The 22234-nt window shown below is 50.7% G+C and overlaps 1 protein-coding gene and 5 non-coding genes across 6 annotated transcripts; all 6 read left to right on the forward strand.

Annotated features, from left to right (window-relative positions):
- Positions 1–1904: 1904 nt before the first annotated feature.
- DKC1 (dyskerin pseudouridine synthase 1) lies at positions 1905–21980 on the forward strand. Its single transcript, XM_078664064.1, has 15 exons — positions 1905–2208; positions 2880–2947; positions 3031–3117; positions 3235–3326; positions 3922–4106; positions 4402–4466; positions 4932–5058; positions 5499–5629; positions 11399–11542; positions 12335–12455; positions 13312–13430; positions 13576–13679; positions 18735–18783; positions 19831–20028; positions 21236–21980. The coding sequence occupies exons 1-15, from the start codon at positions 2199–2201 to the stop codon at positions 21299–21301; spliced, it is 1566 nt and encodes a 521-aa protein (XP_078520190.1). The 5' UTR covers positions 1905–2198; the 3' UTR covers positions 21302–21980.
- LOC144786363 (small nucleolar RNA SNORD17) lies at positions 4534–4760 on the forward strand. Its single transcript, XR_013602163.1, has one exon. It is a non-coding gene; the product is annotated as a small nucleolar RNA SNORD17 (small nucleolar RNA).
- On the forward strand, positions 5096–5171 carry LOC144786324 (small nucleolar RNA SNORD83). The gene has a single exon (XR_013602130.1). It is a non-coding gene; the product is annotated as a small nucleolar RNA SNORD83 (small nucleolar RNA).
- On the forward strand, positions 5738–5861 carry LOC144786346 (small nucleolar RNA SNORA36 family). The gene has a single exon (XR_013602149.1). It is a non-coding gene; the product is annotated as a small nucleolar RNA SNORA36 family (small nucleolar RNA).
- LOC144786325 (small nucleolar RNA SNORD83) lies at positions 11586–11660 on the forward strand. The gene has a single exon (XR_013602131.1). It is a non-coding gene; the product is annotated as a small nucleolar RNA SNORD83 (small nucleolar RNA).
- Positions 12834–13070, forward strand: LOC144786362 (small nucleolar RNA SNORD17). Its single transcript, XR_013602162.1, has one exon. It is a non-coding gene; the product is annotated as a small nucleolar RNA SNORD17 (small nucleolar RNA).
- Positions 21981–22234: the final 254 nt, after the last annotated feature.

A 22234-nucleotide genomic window follows, 5' to 3' on the forward strand; every position in this document is an offset into this window, starting at 1 on the left:
ACGACGGTCCGCGGCAGAGCCAGCAGGTCCCGATGAAGGTGGTGGTTACAAACGGTCCGCGGCCACGCCAGCAGGTCCCGACGACGATGAAGGATAGGGTAGTTCCAAAAGCCGCGGCAGCGCCAGCAGGCAAGACGAAGGTGCACAAGACAGAGCTACGGCAGCGCCAGTAGTCCGTCAAGGATGAGTTCTTCTTTGCGTCTCTCGACTCCAAGATACAACTCCCGTCCTGCTCTGGAGCTGCCCCAGTTATAGGGCTGGTGTGCTTTGATGTCCGGACCCTCGCACTTGGAGGTCGGGAGGTCCGGGATGAGGGGGTTCAGACACCCAGCAGGGGGGTGGAGCCAGCGCCCGGGGAGGCGATGGGCGAGCGGTACTTGGCGGGGGAGAGCCATCGACACCTCTTGCTCCCATTGACTGACCAAGTAGCCCGCTCACCTCCTGGGTGGATGTTGGTGCCGGAATGTCTGAGGCCTGGCCAGGCCCAGGGTTGAGGTCGATCGGGGGCCAGGCGGCCTCGTGGTGGAGTGTCCAAGATGGCGCCCAGGATGGGCGCGCAGGCCGGTAGTGGGTCGGCCTACGTGGTCAACAGGTTCGAGTGTAGGGGTCCCTGCGGGGACGGTGGACGTGCAATGGTGGTGTGTGGTACTTGCGTGGCTGGTTCGGGCCTGGTTGGGCCGGGGGAGAGCGGCCCTTCATGTGGCCTGTCCAACACTCAGGAACTGCTTATTTGGTGAAAGTACCCAGATTTAAGAGGGTCAGGGCTGGGGGCAGATCTTTCGGAGTTGCTGCTGCCAAACTTTGGAATAGTCTGCCCTCGGAGATCCGTCAAACGGAGGAACTTCTCCTCTTTAGGAAACGTGTTAAAACTTGGCTGTTTACGAAGGTCTAACCTGCTGGATTTCTTTCTCTATTACATCCATTGTCTGCCACTCTGTGAAGCCTCAGCGCCAGGATACCTGCAAGGTGATAGTTGCGCTCTATAAATTTCCTAAATAAAATAAATAAATAATAAAACTTTCAATATAAACAAAATATCCCCATGCTACAGCACAGTGAGGGGACCAGTAAAAAAGGTGCACTTAACTCTTGCTGTGAGCAGCAAAGAAAGAGGGTGATGGGAGCACGCAAGGGGTTCTTATGGACTATGGGGGCGTGCCTATACTCATGTGTACTCATGGGAAATGTAGTTTGTTTTACTGTTATTTATGAAAATATACATTTTCATTGGCTGCTGTGTTCATTGCAGTAAAGATTGAGAAGCATAATCTGAAGCCTCCGGTCTTGTAATAGAATTGGTAACCACTCCCCTGGGGGTGTGGGCACACTTGCACCCCCACATGCATCCCTCACAGGTGTCACGAGTGACACAAGCCTGCTAATAAAAGGGCATGGGTGCATGTGCTTGCGGCCAGTTGATTAACCATAACCACCGTGTCTAAGTCAGTCCTTTAGCAGCATGTGGGCCTAGAGTCCACAACACCACAGCTTGCTCATTGCCATCTAACTGCAGTTCTATTTATGGTGCTTTGAAAAAATGTTAGGATCTTCTTGAGGTTTGTTGTTACTCCAGTGGGTGTAATTTCTGATATTTATATGTTTCTGTTGTCTTTATTGCTTGATTTTGATCACAAGAAAGTGTCACTCATAGTCCTTGAAATGTCACTCATAATTGCACTGAAATTATGAAAATAACAAACTCTGCAAGGTCTCCTCCATCATGTACTCATGGTGTTTGAAACTTTACAGGAAAGAAGCCTCCCAGTCTCCCATTGAAGTCTAGGGGCGGGGCCTCACGGTGCAGAGGGGCGCGGGCGGGGCTTCATTGGCTCCTCTTGAAGTCTTGGGGCGGGGCCTCACTGGCTACTATTGCAGTTAGGAGCGGGGCCTGGCTCTAGCGCGGTGCAGTCTGGGAGCCGTGTGGGCGGGGCTTAGTTCTGACGCGGTGCAGGCTGGGAGCCGTGTGGGCGGCGCTATGCACTCTGGGAGCCCATCGGGCGGGTTCTGGCTTGGGGGCAGCGCAGTCTGGGAGCCGTGTGGGCGGGGCCTGCCCCTAGCGCGGTGCAGTCTGGGAGCCGTGTGGGCGGGGCCTGGTTGAGGCGCGGTGCACCCTGGGAGCAGGTCGGGCGGGGCCTGCCTCGTCTCTCATTTCTTCCCCGGGCGCCGTGAGGAGCGGCTGCAGAGACCGAGGCTGCGCCATGGCGGACGGTGAGTGGCCGCGTGGGTTCGGCGGTGCTGGGGCATCCTCGGCACAGGCCACGTGTCCCCCCCCCTTCTCTCCTCTTGGCGGGTCCCAGTGTCCAGCAGGGGGTGGGCGCACAGGCCCCCGGGGGGAGGGGGTGGGCGCACAGGCCCCCGGGGGGAGGGGGTGGGCGCACAGGCCCCCGGGGGGAGGGGGTGCTAGTGAAGCGCTGTGGGGGGTTATGCGTGAGGCTGTGTTCGCCCCCAGGCCCCCCTTACCCGGCGCTGCTCGCGGCCACGTGGAGGACAAGATGGAGGCGGCGGGGCCGCGCAGAGGCGCACGTGCGAGTCCGGCTCTCGGAGGCCCGGCCACGAGGAGGGGGCAAGGGTCCGGCACCGAGAGCCACGTGCAGCTGGGAGGGGCCCTGCAGGACCCTGCCACGTGCAGCGGAGGGGGCCACGTTCTGCTGAGTGACGGGGGACTGAAGGTCCTCAACACGGGGCCACGTGCAGCTGAGAAGGGCCCTGCAGGGTCCTGCCCCTGAGGCTCATGCGCTGCTGGGTGGGTTTCAGGGACCTTCGAGCCGCTCAGTGGCCCAGCTCGGGGGGGGGGGGGCTCTCCCGTGCCTGGGCACGCGCTGGTACCGCGGGGGGCTCTGCCTCCTCACCCCATGCTCACCGGTCCTGTCTCGTTCCAGACTCCATGTCCAAGAAGCACAAGAAGAAGCAGCGGCAGAGCCTGGCCCTGGGCGACGAGGACGTGGCGGTGAGTGGCCCCCAGTGCTGACCCAGTGCCCCCAATAAACGCCCCTCCACCCGGGCACTAATGCACTCTCTTACCCCCTCCAGGAGATCCAGCACTCGGGGGACTTCCTCATCAAGCCGGCGGACCGGGTGGCCCAGCTGGACACGTCCCAGTGGCCGCTGCTGCTCAAGGTGAGGCCCTGGCTTCATGCATGTGCACCGAGGACACTGGTGCATGCATCGGTCATGCTGTAAGTGCTGATTTGCACCGTGTAGTTACTAATCAGAAGCCTCCTTTTCTCTTTTCAGAACTTTGACAAGCTGAATGTGCGGACCTCGCATTACACCCCGCTGCCCTTCGGCGCCAACCCCCTCAAGAGGGAGATCGCCGAGTATGTGAGGTGAGCAGGGGGGTCATGGGTGCGGGGGCACCGTCTGGCCTCCTACAGAGGGGCCGAGAGCCAGGAAAGCACTTGAAATGAGATCCATAAGAGGCGTACTACCACAGCAAGCACGTTAGATAATTGAGGATATTGGAATGGAAATACCAACAGTATTACACTGCGCTTAACAAAATATACTATCTCTCTAGCCATTTAATTATCAGCAAACACTGGAAAGGTTAACGGACATTTAGCCCCTCACAGTTGATAGTAGAAATGTTGTTAGACAAGTAAGTCTCTGCCGAGGAAGACAAACATGGAAGGAGTTCGGCCAAAGTAGTGCCCAGGACTCTTGTTGTTGAGGCCCGGTGAGGTTAACTAAACCGAGCCTGGGTGCTCGCGGTGTCGCCAGCGGCGTGGCCACTGGTTGGATGCGGCAGACGGGCCTCTGACAGCTGTACAGTTTGAAGGCCGCTCTATAAACTCGAGAAAATAAAATGGATGTGACGGTGTCTTTATTTTTTGCTACTGATGGCCGAGTCGCCGCTCTTGTCTGGTTTGTGGCTCAGCCGGTCCGTGCCCCCCCTGACCTGTGCTTCCTTTCTCCCCGCAGGACCGGGTTCATCAACCTGGACAAGCCCGCCAACCCCTCGTCCCATGAGGTGGTGGCCTGGGTGCGGCGCATCCTCCGCGTGGAGAAGACGGGCCACAGCGGGACCCTGGACCCCAAGGTGACGGGCTGCCTCATCGTCTGCATCGAGAGGGCCACCCGGCTGGTCAAGTCCCAGCAGAGCGCCGGTGAGTCTGGGGGAGCCCTGGGGTGCGGGGGGGCTCGTGGGGTGCAGGGGCTGCTCGTGGGGTGCAGGGGTGGGGGCGGTTCGTGGGGTGCAGGGTCTGGGGGCGGCTCGTGGGGTGCAGGGATGGGTGCGGGGAGGCTCGTGGGGTGCAGGGGTAGAATGGAGGGAGGCCTGTGGGGTGCAGGGATGGGGGCAGCTCGTGGGATGGGGCGGTGCGGGGCCCGTTAGTATGCACGCTGCTGTGCACAGTAAAGTTAAGTGGCCTCTCCTTACTACTCTTATGTCGTCACTTGCAGGCAAAGAGTATGTGGGAATCGTTCGGCTGCACAGTGCGATCGAGAGTGAGATGCAGCTGTCGAAGGTACGTGCTTTGCAGGGGGGGGCTCGTCAGCATGCTTTGCCTCTGGGCGCTGCGCCACGTCCCACATGTGCTGTGATGAATCAGTTTATCCATTCTCCGAGTGGCCATGCCCCACCGCTGCACGTGCCTGTTCTAGGTCTGTGCCTTGCAGCCTGCCAGCGCCCCCTGGTGGTGCAGTGTTCTGCTGCATGCCGTGGGCGCTGGCGGTGCTGTCTGGGGTGGGGCCCCTGGCCCGTGGTGGGCTCCTGTCACCGGGAGGCCATCTTGCAAAGACGAGTAAACTTCTCTGATCACTACTGGAACGTGTGCACGCGCCTTCTACAGTCTTGAATAACGTGGGGTTGGGTTATGTTATACCGTTTATGTCCAGGGGTCTGTCTGTTCCAAATCCACTCTGCGCTGCAGGAGCTCTGTGCTCGGCCCCGGAGGTGATTTGACTTGATCTTGTTCCTCTTCTTTCTTCAGACGATTGAAACCCTGACGGGGGCTCTATTCCAGCGCCCCCCGGTGGTGGCTGCGGTCAAGAGGCAGCTGAGAGTGCGGACCATCTATGAGAGCAAACTGCTCGAGTACGACCCCGAGAGGAGACTGGGTGAGTGCACTGTGGGGGGCCTCGGAACCGGAAGTGAGCCACATGATGAGAGCCAGATTTCATCAGCACTCAGTGCGAGGATGACTTGTATCTATCACCCATGGCTGATGGCTCCTTCCGGGTACCTCTGCATGGAACCCTGCAGCCGGCGTGGCTGCGATGGATGCCAGAATTTGAAAGTGCATCTTTTAGCGCCCCTGTGTTTTGCGAAAGTCGTTTTTAGAACTCGGCACCCTTCCCTAATTTAATTTTGTGCTTAGTTCAGGATGCTTTCTGTGATTAGAGCGGTGTAGTTCCTTACATTTTGCCAAAAAAATGCTCATCCTTGGTGAAGTAATCGAGTGGCTTATGGGGGGGCGTGTGCATCTTGAGGTGGGCCTCCTTGGCACCTCCCCTCCAAAGTTTCTTGTTAACGATCTTGCAAACGCTTGTGTTTCTAGGTGTCTTCTGGGTGAGCTGCGAGGCCGGCACCTACATCCGGACCCTGTGTGTGCACATGGGGTTGCTGCTGGGCGTGGGGGGCCAAATGCAGGAGCTGCGGCGGGTCCGCTCGGGGGTCCTGGGAGAGAAGGTATGTATGCTCGTGTCTGGGGGTGCACAGACCCCACCATGGGGCTGCTGTTGGGTGTGTTTGTGAGGGGGGGGGGTAATGCAGGTGTCTAGGGGGTGCACAGACTCCACCCAAGGCGTTGAGTTCAGCTCAGGGCTGCCCCCCTCTGCTGGTAATTAAGCCTTGGCAGAGTGACCGGCTGCAGGGCAGCGGGCGGGTTGCAGTGTGTTCCGCTGCTCCGCGGCCTACACGCCGTGAATGGTGACTTGGGCTGTTAAGTGTGATCATTTACGTGGGGTAGTTGTGACGATCCCCAGCCGCCCAAAGTGTTTAAATTATTGCGCTGGAGAATTATCTCCCATTCTGACTCAGTGAAATAACAAACTGTCCCTCAAACGAACAATTAAATACTAGTAAATATAGACTAGAATCAGTGCTATATTAGTGATGTCCAGCCGGACACCTGATTTAATGAATCCAAACAATTTATAAAGATCAACGGCACCGTGATAGTGGGACACAGTCCTGCGTCCTACAAAACCTTAACAGTTGACTGACATTTCAGGCAACGCACAAGTAGCTTATGGCCAATACAGATAAGGGCAAGCTTACAGATAGTTATTGCCCTTGTGTTAACACGTTCATTTAACGTGCACTGTTTAAACAAGTCATTTCGACCCACGACTAAATACTAGGCCCACGACTAAATACTAGGCCCATCATCAGGACGGGTGATATACAAGCCTGAAGCTCCCAGCCATTGAGCTCGCGATCCTATGGACTCATCTCCACCCAAACGGCTGCATGTGTGATTGACACTCAGCCCGCCATCCTGCCCTCTAAACCGAGGAGTATCCCCTCCCTTATCAAAGGACATCCGTAATACGCTACCTTGGAGCCGAGAAGCGGCACGTAGGGGCTCAGTGTGAAAATCACTCAAACTTCAAACCACATAATTGACACTGACTTCCCCTCCCTCAGGAATCCAGAGTGAGAAAGCAGTGGATTCACAATCATTCCGGAAATCAGTCTGCTTGAGGTCCCAGCTCTGCATAGTAATATTAAATCAGGATCACTGGATGATTTCCTGCCCGTGAAGATGATAGTTACATTAGGGAGCCAGCTTAAACAAAGCTTTTGTATACAAATCACTCTTTCCCTCAAGGAAGGACGAGTGCCCAGTGTCTGGAAAAAGGCGATAGTGAACCCCATCCGTAAAAAAGCTGCAATGCCATGGTCAGACCTGAAAAATCTCCCTCCTACCCCATCTGAGTAAGATGACTGAGAAACATGAAAATACTCACCATGCTAAATACATCGAGACAGCAGGTGGTCTGGACCCTTCTCAATCTGGGTTCAGACCAAACCACAGCACCAAATCGGCCCCTCCTCTCTGTGACTGATACCATCCGGATGTCACAGGATAGAGGAGGATCCATGATTCTGGTGCTGTTGGATTTGTCTGCTGCCTTCGACACGGTGTCTCATGACATTCTTATCAGTCGTCTGAAGAGGGTAGGGATAGGAGGCACTGCATTAGCTTGGCTAGAAAGCTTTATCACTGGCCGCTCACAAAGGGTTCAATTTGGCTCCCATCTTTCCATCTCCATGGAGCTCACCAAGGGGGTCCCACAAGGCTCATGCCTAAGCCCCACATTGTTCAATGTGTATGTGGCCCCTTTGGCAGAAATTGTGAGGGAATTTGGGTTCACACCAATATCATACGCAGATGATGATCCACTGCTGTTCCCCTTTCAGACACTAACACCAGCAGTTAAAAATACCTTTGCTGCTGGGATGAGAGCTATATCCCATTGGATGACCTCTAACTGCCTACAATGCAATGTAGGCAAGACAGAGGTCATGCTTTTCGGAGAGGCCCCACTCTTATGGTCACCTGAGTGGTGCCCCCCCCCCCCCCGAATTAGGCCCTGTCCCCATCCCCAAAGTGGTAGTAAAAAACCTCAGGGTCCGACTTGACCAGTCCCTGACTCTTAAAGACCAGGTTAATCCAATGACTGGATCCTGCTTTGGGGTCATTGGACTTTTGAGAAGGGTCTTCCCCTATTTAGCAGACTGTCATAAGGAAAACTTTAGTCCAGGCACTGTTAATCAGTAGACTGGACTACTGTAATGGGCTGCTCATCAATGAAGAACTAAGCAGACTACAGGTAACCCAAAATACAGCGGCCAGACTAATCTTGAATGTCCCATCCAGAACCCTTTACGCCCTTTATTGAACAAACTTCACTGGCTTCCAATTCGCCAGAGGGTGAAGTTCAAGATATGTTGTATAATCCATAAATGCCTGTCGGGCACTGGCCCCAAGTATTTATCAGAAATTTTCAGACCCTATGAGCCTGGTCGCTCTCTGCGTTCTCAGACCCAATCCTTGTTACAAGTACCACGGATTAAGAAGGAAAGACAGGGAGGCCGAGCCCTCTCGTATCGAGGCCCCACTCTTTGGAACTCCCTGCCCCTTACCCTTAGGCAAAATCCCAACTTAGCTACCTTTAGGAAATGTTTAAAGACTCCTCTGTTCTTGACCATGTAGACACCCTGTATTGTATGATCTTTTTTCTGGACATAGCTTTGGTATGAACAAAAGCGCGGTCGAATTCCTGCGCTATATAAGCATAAAAATAAATAAAATGGATACGGTAACTGCTGAGGGAGCTCACAAGGAGCTACAAACGCTGTAATAAGCAGTCTTAGGGTAAAAGCTTTTACAGATGTCCTTAGATAAGAGGTTACTCCTCTGTTTAGAGGCCTCGATTGTGGGCTGAGTCAATCACACATGCAGCCGGGTGCGTGGAGATGTGTCCATATGATCGGAAGCTCAATGGCTGGGAGCTTCAGGCTTGTAGATTACCCGTCCTGATGATGATCCTAGAAACGTCAACTTGATTAACCACATGCGCGCGGCGGGTTTTCCCCGCTGCGCGCTGAAGTTTTAAAAAAAACCCGGTTCATGGCGAGCTCAGCTCGTCATGAGCCCACGGCAGGTAAAACATGACAAGCTGAGCTCGTCATCAGCGCAATAGGGGTTAAACAATGTGCACATTAAACTGTTAAAACAAGTGCACCAACTGTTTATTTGAAAGATTGCTCTTATCTGTATTGGCCATAAGCTACTTGTGTGTTTGACCTGAAATGTGTCTGTCCACCTGTAATTGATTTGTGTTTTTGTAGGACGCAGGACTGTCCCACTCTTATCACTGTGCGGTTGATCTTAATAAATTGTTTTGATTAAATCTGTTGTCCTGTTGGACATTACTAATATAGTACTGATTCTAGTCAATCAATTCATAAGTCTTTATTTCGATATAAGAATCATAAGACATTGCAACAGTTGGACACTTACAAATTTGAAATTACCCACTGTTAATCGGAAGTCAGATTTTCACAGTACCACATGTTACTAGATACCACATCAATCCATAAATTAGTTGAAACAATAAATTACGTACATATGGACGAATGTTAACAGTGTTAGAATCATAAATGAGCAAATTCAGTTCATTGTGCAAAATACATTTAAAAGCAATCAAACAAACCGATAAACTAAAATCATCATTTAGCAAGATGTTTAATACCAGTTGACGTAAACCCATTAAGAAAAAACTTTAAGACCATCACTGTAGGCTCCTTTTACGAGCTAGAGTAATCCACATCCAGTGGAGAAACTTAGCCACAGCTATAACCATGGCCTGAGAATTATCAGCTTGAAGAACCCTAACGGACTCACAAGCTGTTTTCAATCCTAACCGCAAACAAATAGGTTTTAGCCATGTTAGCCTAGGAACTTTATATTCAGTACAGGCAAAACGTACGTGCCCAATACCTTCCTGTTGGGTAGGACAAAAGGGGCAGGTGGAACATTGTCCCCCGCGCCATTTCGCAGTAAGAGTATTCAGAGGTAATGTCCCCACCGTAACTGATGGTATCTCTTCCTGTCCCCTGGGATGGTAATCCAATCCCAATATCCCTCAAGGACTGGAGCGTGTTTAAGTTCTAGGAATTCCACCGTTAGTGATGGCCCGATGCAACGGCCAAATCTTTTTAGGGCAAGCATGTTCCAGTACAAATCTCTGAATGCTTTTCCAGGGGGAAAGGAGTTCCCTAATGGGGCATCCCACAGAGGGGATAGGCCCATGGCCATATAGATGGCCCTCACCTCCCTCAACCATAATATTTTATGTGCCCTATCGGCATTTCTAACCTCGAAAGGCCCAAGCGTACTGGGAGAGTTCTGGGGTAACCCATAATCTCCTCCAGTACGCACCTGTTCTCTAACGAGCCATATCTTCGAGGATTTGAGATCCCAAATCGTATAAGAGGGGAATCAAGGGGGTTGATACTGGAAGACCTGTGATAGTACGCCAAAATTTATTTTGTGCGCCCTTCAACTTCTTTAAATCGCTAAGTCCCCACAGTTCTGCACCATAAAGGACAGCTGCTCTGACTTTAGCATCATAGATCTTTAGGACCGGAGTAATAGGCCTAGTATGTGACCGATAAAATTCTTTGAGGGCTCCCGCCAATTGGACGTGCTTCGTAACCAGCTGGTTTGAGTGATGTTTCCAATCTAACATAGTTGATAGGGTAATACCGAAATAAGTAAAAACTTTGGTGTTCAAGTTGTACCCCGTTCATTACCACCTTCCCTCTAACATGCTTAGATTTATGTAAGACCATGAACTTAGTCTTGGTTGTATTAATGACAAGTCCATGGTCATTGCAGAAGGCTTCAAAAACATCAATGGTCTTCTGGAGGCCCCGTTGAGTCTTTGAGATTAATAGCATGTCATCTGCAAACATCAACAGGGGGGGAATCAGCTTACCATCCAACTTGGGAGCATTGGTTGGTTGATGTACAAAATAGCTGATCACCCTGTTGTAGAAAAAAGGGTCGGTGCCCGAACGCACCCGTGGCGAACTCCCCCTGGCGATTGGCAATATGTCAGTTACACTCCCCTGTTGATTCCAACGGACTTGGGCATAATTGTCCTCATGCAATCTAATTAAAAGGGACAAAATATCCGAGGGCCTGCCCTGATCTTGAATGGCAGCCCACATTTTTGCACGTGGCACCAAGTCGAACGCTGATTTAAAGTCAATGAAAGCCTCAAAGCATGTGCCCCTGCCCCCCCCCCCCCCTTAAAAACACCACCTGCCAATAAATTAAAACAAATCTAAAAACGTGGTCAACTGTGCTTGTGTGGCTGCGAAACCCTGCCTGAAGAGGCGATAAGCCATAATTGGCCTCAATCCACCCCTGGATTTGCTGCAATAGCCTTGCCACAACCTTTTGTATACAGGCAATGAGGCTGATTGGCCTGTAATTTCCTGGGTCCGAGTGCTCCCCCTTCTTAAAAACCGGGATAATCTCGGCACCCTTCCAAGACTCCAGTATGGGCGAGCCCATAGCGATGTCGTTTGCTAACGAAAGAATGTAAGTAGCTCAGAGCTCGTTGTAATGCATAAATAAATCTGCTGGGACAGAGTCTAAACGTGGGGCTCTAGCCTTAACTTAGGAATAACTGTTCCCTTGTTTGAATTAAAATATATCTGAAATAACATGCAGATTATTTGATTGCGCCACCAAATATGGGTGTGAATTTTATAATCTAATTACTGGATGTTGTAAATCTCGGCACTCATTTCTGTTCCATAGCAAGCATGCCTGGTCACTTTGGGGGTAGTTTGTGGGGCGTCGATGGCAGATGGAGTGCAGCTTTGGAGCGGTGCCCTTGTCTAAGGAAGTAACAGTCATTGTTCTTTGCATAGGACAACATGGTGACCATGCATGACGTGCTGGACGCGCAGTGGCAGTATGACAATACCAAGGACGAGACCTACCTCCGCCGCGTCATCTACCCCCTGGAGAAGCTGATGGTCTCCTACAAGCGGCTGGTCATGAAGGACAGTGCGGTGAGTGCCTCGAAGGCCGGGGTGGGCGCTGGCGGCGCGCAGAGCCACATGATGAGAAGCAGATTCCATGAACACTCGTGTGAGGATGACGTGAATCTATCACCCATGGCTGATGGCTCTGCCTGCGTGTCCTCCGCCCCCATAGGTGGCTTGTGTGCGAGTGCGTCAACCAGGTTTGCCAATCTTGAAAATACAACCTTAAATTAACATACCCTAAAGATGTGCTCGAAAGGGGGGTCCTTAACACCTCGTAAAATCCAAACTGCTGGAGTAGGATGCCGTCATGCGAGCGGCGTCCGTGGTCTAAATGTGTCCATTGTAGCCTTCTGTTGGCATTTTGTTTAAGATCTGCAATTTGACAGTAGGTTATGCAAACAGACCTAACTAATCCCAAATATGGAGTCTGGCTCTTTAACCATTGGCTCGCGACTGTCCATCATGCCTTGGCACATCCAATCAAACTTATTGGCTTTGCCACTGCCAGTTTAAGTGATAAACGAGTCACTCATTATATATATTTTTCCACTTGAAGTATGCCTTCAATAGTGGATTGAAGTCCTAATACATGCGCAATAAATTACCATTTCATTTAGAACCGTAAATGGGACCAATAATTTAGATTTTTAAGTCTACTGCTCTTTCCAGTAAATACCGGGCCTAACCCCATACATACTGACTGGTTTGACGCCCTGATAGTGTGCAATGCCGGGTATCGCTGTTATCCAGCTCATACTGCAGGGCTCTGGCGCGGCGGAGTCTGGCTTTTGTCTGACTTCTCGTCCTCTTCTCCAGGTGAACGCCATCTGCTACGGTGCCAAGATCATGCTCCCAGGAGTCCTGCGGTATGAGGATGGCATCGAGATGAACCAAGACATTGTGGTGATCACCACCAAAGGAGAAGCAATCTGCATGGGTAAGAGCTGCAGGGAGCTGTGCCAGGCACGAGTAAGGGCGAGGGGTTGGAGCCTGTGTATCCTGTGCACTGGGTGAGGCGTGGGGTGGGGCCTGTGTATCCTGTGCACTTAGGGTGACCCTGCTGCTGGGAACTTCTGTATCCTGTGGGTGAGGGCGCTGCTGGAACCCTCTGCTGTGGGTGAGGGCGCTGCTGGGAATCCTGTGCACTGGGTGAGGCATGGGGCCTTGTGTATCTTGTGCACTGTGGGTGCCCCTGCTGCTGGGAGCTTTTGTATTCTGTGGGGTGAGGGCTCGGCTGGAACCCTCTGCTGCGAGTAGTGCTGTTGCTAGGAGTCTGTATCCTACCTACCTAGTGCACAGTTAGGGGGTCTGCACTGTGATATGATGATTCAGTTTATCCATTCTCTGAGCGCCTCTGTCCTCGCCTCCTGCAGCACAGGTTCCTGTTCTAGGTGTCCTTGTGTCCTTGGCCTGCCAGTGCCCGTCTGCCTCAGTGACCTACTGAAGGCAGACGCCACTGGTGGTGCTGTTTGTGGGAGCGCATGGGCCTGGCGTGGGTGGTCTCCAGTGATGGAGAGCACCTTTCCAAAGACGAATAAACTACTCTGATCCTGTGCATTTGACCTGGAACTTTCACATTGGTGAAGTTCCGGGCATTGGGTGGTGCGAGGTTGTGAACTTGCTGCTATGAAGGCTATCCTTGTTGGCGTCTATGTTGTGGTATGCAAACACCGTTGCCGTTGAGGAGACTGAACTGTAGGCACATCCGGGGTTAGCAGGATGGTGGGCTAGGGTACACACTTGCTGTCTCAGCCTGTGCTCTAAACTCTAACCTGCTTCTCCACTGTCCACAGCCATTGCGCTCATGACCACTGCAGTGCTGTCCACCTGCGACCATGGCATTGTGGCCAAGATCAAACGAGTTATCATGGAGCGCGATACCTACCCTCGGAAATGGGGCCTTGGCCCAAAGGTAAGGCTTCTGAAGGAGCTGTGTGCTGACTATCCTGTTGACTTGCAATGCTAAAGATGACTTTCTGCCAGGCAGGGTTTTTTTACCTTCAGTGATTGGAACCCAAGGGTGCATCCATTATACACTGCTTTTGTTGCTCCTCCAGGCGAGTCAGAAGAAAATGATGATCACGAAGGGCCTTCTAGATGCCCGCGGCAAACCGAACGAGAGCACGCCCAAGAAGTGGCTGGACGAGTACGTGGACTATGGGTATGTACACAGCTCACCTGGGCACCTTGGGTTTATATCCATGGCATCCATACCATGTTCAAGCGTGGTCTGCGGCACCATTTTAAGGCTCAGCTGGTGCTGTCAGATGCTTGTATTGAATTCACCAAATGGTGTCCTTGGTCAATGGGGAAGATGGAGGGATTTATGTTTTTTTATTGGCGGCTGGGTGTAAAGTATTTACATGCTCCACTGGCCGAACATTGATGGGCTCGGGAGCAAACCTTTGAGCCATGAGGCTTAAGTTGACAGTAGCAAATAGTAGCAGGTTTGTGACGCTTAGTGGTTGAGTCCAGAGTGTAACATTCATGCATGCATGCCGAAACCAGGCTTATCTCCTCCACTACACTCTTCAAAAAAGAAGTAAAAGCTATCCTCATGGCTAAATACACTTGATCTATCATCTCGAACTCTGTCAACACCTTGCACCGATCTGTTTTGCATGCTTGACTCATTTACTTATTTGTATGAGTTGTTTTATTACTCACGTGATGGCTTGCAGCCACCTATTTGTACTATGTGATTTATTGATTTATTGTTTGACTATGTTCCCATATGTACCCCTCTATGTAAAGCGCTCTATCTGTGAAGATCTTGTTCGCGCTATATAAAACTTTGAAAATAAAATAAATAAATGCATACGCTTAGAGGTGTGGCGCCGCGGCCAGGGCGACTGACGCTGGAATCTGGGGACCACGGTTCGATCCCCGGCTCCGGCAGCAGGTTAGCCCAGCACCATGTGACTCTGGGCAATAGCTGGCGCCGCCTCTAGGGCGGCTGACTACGGAATCTGGGGATCACGGTTCGATCCCCGGCACCGGCGGCAGATTAGCCCAGCACCATGTGACTCTGGGCAATAGCTCGCTTAATCTTCCCGACGGCCCCCAGCGCCTAGAGACCCTTACGGGTGATTGTGCGCTTTACAAATGTGGACTTTACTTTACGCTTATTGCATTTTTGTGATCCCAGATGTACATCAGGAGTTTGAGATTAGCATTAGACATGTCCTGTAGCCACTTGATTTTCCACCTTAAATTGCTTTACTGGTATGTCTCAAGTAAAAGCGGAAAACAAATTGCTGCTTAATTTGCGAGTCACCAACTTGGCTTTCTATAGGTCACATTAAAATTCTACTTACTCTGGCCCCGCCTGACGTTTCATCAATATATTTGCTTTACTGTGGTGTACAGCAGTTGTTATAGTTCTGGGCCAGAAAATGCCTCTTTTTGATTGGTTCCTCATCTCCCACCCTCCTGTTTTGGGCTGCAGTGCCAGAGTCCTGCTACCCAGTACTCCGTGCCCTGGCCCTAACATCTGGGTACTCGCATTGGTATGTACCCAATTGGTATAAGCTAACAACCTACTTGTAAGTCCCTAGTATATGGCACCCAGAGCCTATAAGAGCACAGCTTTCCAAACTTCATGTTGGTGACACCTTTTTTGTGAAAAAAAAATTCAGGGACACGATAACGTGAGGAGGCGCCGCGAGCGAGCCCGAACCACCTATGGTGGGTTCAGGCCCCACACAACCCCCCCAAACACACACCCCAACCGTATACCCCCCCCCCCCCCCCCCCCCCCCCCCCAGCTGTGAGGCACTTCAACTCTTGACAAACAAGCATTGGAAGGGCCTGGGAGAGGACTGTCACACCGCGAGGAAGCTAAAAGTGACACATAATGTAGTCAAAACAGACACAGGATCCGTGGGGGACTCCAGAACTGACCAATCACAGAACTGGAGACTGAACTAAATGAACGTCAGAACCTGAGACTGGAGGCGCAAAGATGCGCTTTAATCACCGACTTTATTTAGCAACAGCGACAAGTTCACACTAAAAATTTTAAAACTGGCTCAGGTCCATGAAAGCGCCGCATTTTACCAGAAGCCCCAGCCTTTCAGCCACCAGGGACGGCTGCTCGCCTTGGGGTGCGGCCTGCCTTGCAGGTGCAGTCTGGGGGGTTGTTTTCGTGTTCGGCTCCGCAATGCTTGCAGAAATTAAAACTGCATGTCATTTCCTGCTCTCGCAAAGCCCCCCCTTGCGAGTCTCCCACCACAGATTTAATATCGGAGAAAGTATGTGCCGCGCTCTGCACTGGGCCCGGGTTCATATGGACAAACTGCTGACCAAGCCCATGGGAAGGGGCGAAATCAGGAACTCTAGAACAGCTTCATTTAGGGGACTCGCTGAGAAGAGGTTGATGTAGTCATCCAAGGGTTTCATCCCCCACCCCCATTGGCATCAGAGGACTTCAGCACCCCCTCATCCCCCCCTGTCGTGTGGCAGCCCGTGACCGCTCACAGCCGCACCCGAGCACTTCACAGATCTTTGAAGACCATGTGCATGTTAATAGGCCCTATTAACATGCACAATGTCTTTAAAGACCTGTGAAGTGCTCGGCAGAGTCGATCGAGCTGCAGGGGCTCTTAGAAGGGGTGAAACAACAACAAAGCCCTATAATAGGGCTTTGTTTCACCCCTTCTAAGAGCCCCTGCAGCTCGACTCTGCCGATTCCCGGCAGAGGTCATCTCATTGCGCGACACCTACGGTTGGGGCGCGACAGTAATGTGTCGCGCCACACAATTTGGAAAGCTGCGAGTTAAAGGGTCATACCAGGGGTCGCAACACTGGTTGTGTCATTGGACCTTGCAAATGTTAACAGGGCTCCCAGTTTGCCACGGGGCAGTTTTAGCCCGCTATGTTAATACTGTAAGGTATCTAACAACTAGTTGCATTAATCCGGGGGGAAGAATCATGCAAGGGGTAGATGCTGCCCATCCTTAGCAGGAAGCCACACATGTTGGGCCAAAAGGTGAGCTTCAAAGAAGCCGCCATATTTGGAGGGCAAATAGTGAACACTTTGGACAGGTACTGGTCTTTCTTAGGTAGACAGGCCTGCACTGGGGTCATAGAAGAAAGCAGTTGCCAAATAGGTAGCCACTTGTCTCGTTAGGGCTGGGGATCAACACACTGAAAGATTGGTTCTGGCAAGTGGGCATAGAAGAACACACTTGGATGGCTGTTTACAATACTTCGCAGTAAGTGGCCCTCCAAAACGAGGCAACCTAGTAACAAGCCCATAGGCTACTTACCATGTCATATCCTGAGGCCATTTTCTGGGGATAAAGTGGCCCCAAAACTCCTCTCCTAAAATATATGCCGAAAGACTTCTGTGCTGGGCCATGGCTAGAGGCCGCACTGACAGCCTGCGCCTGGTGGCGAGCAAAGAAGGGGCTGTGTGCTGTCACCAGCTCATGGAGAAGGCCACTCCAGAGCCCAGCAAAGCAGTGGGCTCAGTGTCAGTTGGATGACACCATGTTGGCAGCACACGGCCACACCAGCTTAAAGCCTGCTGGGGCGAGTTGGTAGCCCAGATTGCCTGGTTGCTGCTGTGCAGCAGCAGGGACCAGGACCCGAAGTTCAAAAGTACCCGTGTCTGCTGGGCATGGTTGAGTTGGAGTGCCGCTAGGGTTCCCATATGGCAAATTACTGCCAAAATAAAACCACTGAGCGACGGGGCCCAGAGGAGAGTGGACCTCTTCCTAGTTTGAGAGGGCTTTGAGAGGTGTCCACCCCTGTGGCCAGGATAACCTCACTAATCCTGTAGACTGAAGAATAGCCAGAGGAAGACCCACTGCGACAGGAAGGACCTGAAAACAAACATTGCAGTACAGCCGCGTGCAGTTCTGCAGGCTCAACTTTGAAATGTTCCTCACGATTCCTCCCTGTGCGATCGGTCTGTAAGGCTGTTGGCTGGCAGACTTGATTGGCAGAGTTGCTAAAAAAGAATAACTTTATATTCTGTTCTCAAATAGAAAGCGTGACGGATTGTCTGTTACTTTGGCAAGACAGTACGTCTCTTTAGGACCTATTGACTTTTACAGTTGCTTTTGGCAGGAGCTGTATGCTTTCAGAATGAAGTGCCGCTGCAGTCGTTCCACCGACACGCGAGCCGGCAGCACCTTTTTAGATTATTGGACCAGGACTGCAGACTCCACTTAAGTGTAGAAACCTGTTTCAAATTAAACGTGAACGATGAGAGAAGCAGCACACAAAGGGGTAACTAATGAGCTCTTTATAGTTCAAATGGCCTATAGATGGCACGTGCTTACATGCATGCATTCTAAGTGCTCGTATACAATAAGTAGCTCTCAAAGAGAGCATTTATGCTTACGGGAGGAAGTGACACAATAAGCAAGACTCTCCAGCAAATAAGAAACAAGCAGATCAGTGATCACGCCAACCAGTGGAAAGTAAGGGCAGGCTTCAGGGAACTGTACAGCCTAGTAGGCTGACAGACTGACTGTCTGGTTGGGGTTGGCATAAATTGCAGCTGGGCCCCTACTTGTAGTGCTGAGTCTGGACGGGCTTGCTTGCAACAGCTTACACATGGTTCTCTATAGGTTTCTTGTTTTCAGTGGTTCAGAATCAGGACCTGAATGTTGTGTATGTTTGGGGATCACCGACTCCAAAGAACTTGTGTGTTTGCTGGTGTGACGCAGTGAATTTGTGACAGAAATGTCGCAGACAGTTATCCCTTTCCTGCTTTGTTGTGGCTTTAGAGGGAGTCAGTCTGCAAGAGCAATAGATGGTCTGATACTGATGCACAGTTCATTCTGATGTTGGTTTCAGACCTTCTCACAGACTCTTAAAATGTGGAGTCTCCAGGCTAGACAGGACATCCAAGGTGAGCTGCTGAGCTTGTTTTGGGCGCATGGGTGTCTCTCCCGGAAGCCACCATTGAGTATCGGCACACAGGGCTGCAGCCTGTTTTGGAGGTGTGTGGGTTTGTTGCAGTAGTGGAAATGTGTACTATGCAAGCTGTTGGGTTCTCGAGTCATAGGGCACCTTCATCCGTCCAGTGTTAGTCTTTGAGTAGTACATGTTTTTAATTTGTATTGCTGTGGGATGTATCTGCTTAGTTTGATAACGGGGTCTATTTTGAGAATTGCCCCATTAATATTCTCACATTTGAACAAGTCTGTACATATGGCATGGGTTGGTGTTTGCTTGAACAAAACTTTGGTTTCTTTTGCAGCGGCAGCAAAAAACCAGCAGTTCCTGAAGAAACTCCTCAAACGTCCAAGGTATGTTTGGGTTTCTAGGTGAGACACCCCAGGCACTCTGACTGTCCAGTCACTTTAGTGGAAACCCTGTGCTTGAACATCATTGGTGTCTGCTGGAGGGCAGCTGTGGGTTCCATCTCGCTACGCAGACAGTTATCCCTTTCTGCCTGCTTTGTGGCTTCAGAGGGAGTCAGTCTGCAAGAAGAACAGGGGGTCTGACAATCTAGCGCAGTGTTGTCTGTGGCTGACTTCAGGCTCTCTTACAGTCTTTTAAGATGAGCTTCTTGTCTTCCAACCTTAGTCTAGGCGGAAGACTGCTGCATTCAGAACTTAGTAAAGAGTGCAGGCACGAGGGAGCAATGAGCAACATGCATTTAAAATTAAATATTAATGGCAAAAGTCTGGTGGGACAGCAGTCTCCTATTTACCATTAAAGGAAGCTCTTCCCGCATAAATTCAAGTGGAAGAGGTGTGGCGCCGCGGCCAGGGTGACTGACTCCGGCATCTGGGGATCACGGTTCGATCCCCGGCGGCAGGTTAGCCCAGCACCATGTGACTCTGGGCAATAGCTTGCTTAATCTTCCCGACGGCCCCCAGCGCCTAGAGACCCTTATGGGTGATTGTGCGCTTTACAAATGTGGATTTATTTATTTATTTTATTTAATATTCTAATTTGAAGTTGCTCCTATTGGACTCTTGGAGAGTTGAGCTGCCCTGTAGCAGAAGGCTTTAGGGATAGAGCAATCTTGTGAAAAGTGGTTGGTAGAATACAATGTTTGCTGCTTTTACCAACTCTCCATGGGAGAAGAATGGTGTCAGCAGTTTGTTGTATATTTATTGCCTTTCCAATCCTACTTAAGTTCTTTTTTTTTTTTTTTTGCCGTTTGTTGCTGTTTTCGTTGCAGAACTGTATCCTGCCCCAGCTACGCTTTATTTCCTGGCTTGTGCAGAATGTGCTCAGCTGGCCAATAAATGCATGCATTCTTTCTGGAGGGGGGAGGATTGGCTGCTACAGTATTGGGCTCCCAGTTGTGGGCTAGGTTTTGACATCTTGTCTTCTCCTAACAGAGGAAGAGGGAGAACGAGAGTGAAAGTGATGAGGCCGAACAACCCCCTACAGTCAAAGTGAAATCTGAACATGACATTAAGAAGGAGAAGAAAAAGAAGAAAAAGAAAAAGGAGCGAAGAGCTGAGGAGGAGAGTACGCCAGAGAAGAGCTTGAGAGAAGAGAGCCGCGCGGAGAGTCCAGGGGAGCAAGCTGAAGAGGTAAGAGCTTGAGAGAAGAGAGCCGCGCTGAGTCCAGGGGAGCGAGCTGAAGAGGTAAGAGCTTGAGAGAAGAGAGCTGCGCTGAGAGTCCAGGGGAGCAAGCTGAAGAGGTAAGAGCTTGAGAGAAGAGAGCCGCGCTGAGTCCAGGGGAGCGAGCTGAAGAGGTAAGAGCTTGAGAGAAGAGAGCTGCGCTGAGAGTCCAGGGGAGCAAGCTGAAGAGGTAAGAGCTTGCCTGCAGAGCAGTGACTGGCCTAGGAACCAGGCATTAAACTCAGCTGTGTCCTTCCCACTGGGTTTGGAGCCTACCATCTGTTTGCTTTTCACACTGGTTTGCTTAATTCACCTGCCTTGCTCCTTGTTTGTTGCTCACCTGCACTGCAGGCCTAGCTCCCCTTCTGATTGGCTGACTTGTTGCCTCACTAAGGGCAACTGCTGTTTGGTTGGCACGGTCTGAAGAGCGTGATCAGCTTTTCCTCAGACTATTGTGCTCTGCATTGCTGTCCCTCGAGTGCTGCTTCTCCTACCCCTGTGTTGGTTTTACTCCCCCGGGCTTATTTATAGCACCCATGACCCACACCTATGCCTCACCCCAAGGTCCTCCTTGTGTGGAGGGGGCTGTGTAGGCTGCACACTTTACCAACCCCCATAGACTGGGGGGAGTTAAAGCTACTTCACTGCTCAATCTTTTTCTTTCACGATCCAACTTGAATCAATAAATGTGATCTCTCATACATGCTCAAGAAGTGGCCAGGCTGCATCATACTGCTTTTTATTCTTTTGACTGATGCTGCATAACCACCAAAAGGTTCCAAAGGCAGCCCTATTGGCTTTTCCAATGCTTGTTTCCATTAGAAGTTCCACAGCTTTTCTTTAGATGGCATTTCTGGAACAGTTTGATTAGTCAGTACAAGTGAACACTTGTTCCACCCCCTTCCAGTGGTCCTTGACTCTTAGCTACAATGATCTGTCCAGATTTTAAGAGTAGGGAACACTAAGCCACCACGCAGGTTGACCCACATGATCTGCTTTTTCCAGGTTTTGTCTCCAATTTATTTCTACTGTGATTAAAATCGCAAAGCTTCACAAAATTACAATATAAGTGAAAAATGCTGAAGGTGTTGGTTAAGTTGGCCCTGCTTTACTGCTATATAGCCTGGTCAAGTGGTGATTTCTTGGTGAGCGGAGTTGACGCCTCTGTCTTCCACAGGTTACTGAAAGCAAGAAAAAAAAGAAGAAAAAGAAGCAGAGAGAAGTGGAGACTGCCTCGGATTAGCCAGGGCAGCAGAGGGCGATTCCAACCATCAGAAGAGATCCTGAGCATCTGAAAGTGGACTGACTGAGGAGTAACACCATGAGCAGAAAAACCAAGGACAGCTTGGTTTCGTGTCAACTAGCCTTTGAGGCTCGTGTGTGATCAGAGTTGTATCACTTGTAAGCAGCTGTGCCACGTGTACACGTCTTGGTGCTCGTCCAAGGCTGAGGGCTGGCTTCGGTGCAGTGGCATGCTGGACAATGGACATGGCAGAAGAACCATTTGCATTGTATATTCTTGTTTGTGGTAATTTTTGTTCATATTGAATATGTAGAATGTATAAGCTCAATCAAGGGTTTGTTCCAAAACGCTGACGATTGGGCTGCTCCCTACAAAAGATATATTTTGTTTATGAATTGAGTACCTGAAATTGCAGTTCAGCTTTTAAAACGTTTCTATCTGGACTGCAGTGGGGACTGTATTGCTTTTTTTTATCTTTAACTTTTAACAAGCTGATGCCACAGAGGAGTGAAGGACCTGCCCTTCAGTGCAGCATTTGGTGGGATTAATCGAGACATCCTGCCTGAGCCCAATGATGCTGTACCTTTAGAAGCATTATCCGTCCTGGAAGGAGGGGGCTTATTTACTCACTTGTCACTTGAGTAAAAAATGCTGTAAAATAAAGTTTGATTTGAAGTTATTTTGGGCTGGTTAATCCCATCATTAAAGCGCATGAATGAAGAGCTGGCTTGCTTCAATCTAGACAACCCAGTCACTCTGGCTAGGAGTCTTTGTGTCGCTATATATATATATATATATATGACATTGTGGTGCCCTGTATTCAGCACATGCATTACTCACCTCCTGCATTACCTACCTGGATGAAACAAAGCACCCTGGGACTTGCAGTTCACTCACATTATGTGATCTGCAGCAGGTGAGCTTAGACAAAGG

The sequence above is a fragment of the Lissotriton helveticus genome, chromosome 10 (assembly GCF_964261635.1).
Source record: "Lissotriton helveticus chromosome 10, aLisHel1.1, whole genome shotgun sequence".
Lineage (NCBI taxonomy): Eukaryota > Metazoa > Chordata > Amphibia > Caudata > Salamandridae > Lissotriton > Lissotriton helveticus.

What these genes read in the sequence shown, in the direction of transcription:
- DKC1 (XM_078664064.1), top strand. An exon ending in AGTGGCCGCTGCTGCTCAAG is followed by an intron (nt 3,118 to 3,234) that starts GTGAGGCCCTGG and finishes TTCTCTTTTCAG; the next exon opens with AACTTTGACAAGCTGAATGT. An exon ending in CAAGTCCCAGCAGAGCGCCG is followed by an intron (nt 4,107 to 4,401) that starts GTGAGTCTGGGG and finishes CGTCACTTGCAG; the next exon opens with GCAAAGAGTATGTGGGAATC.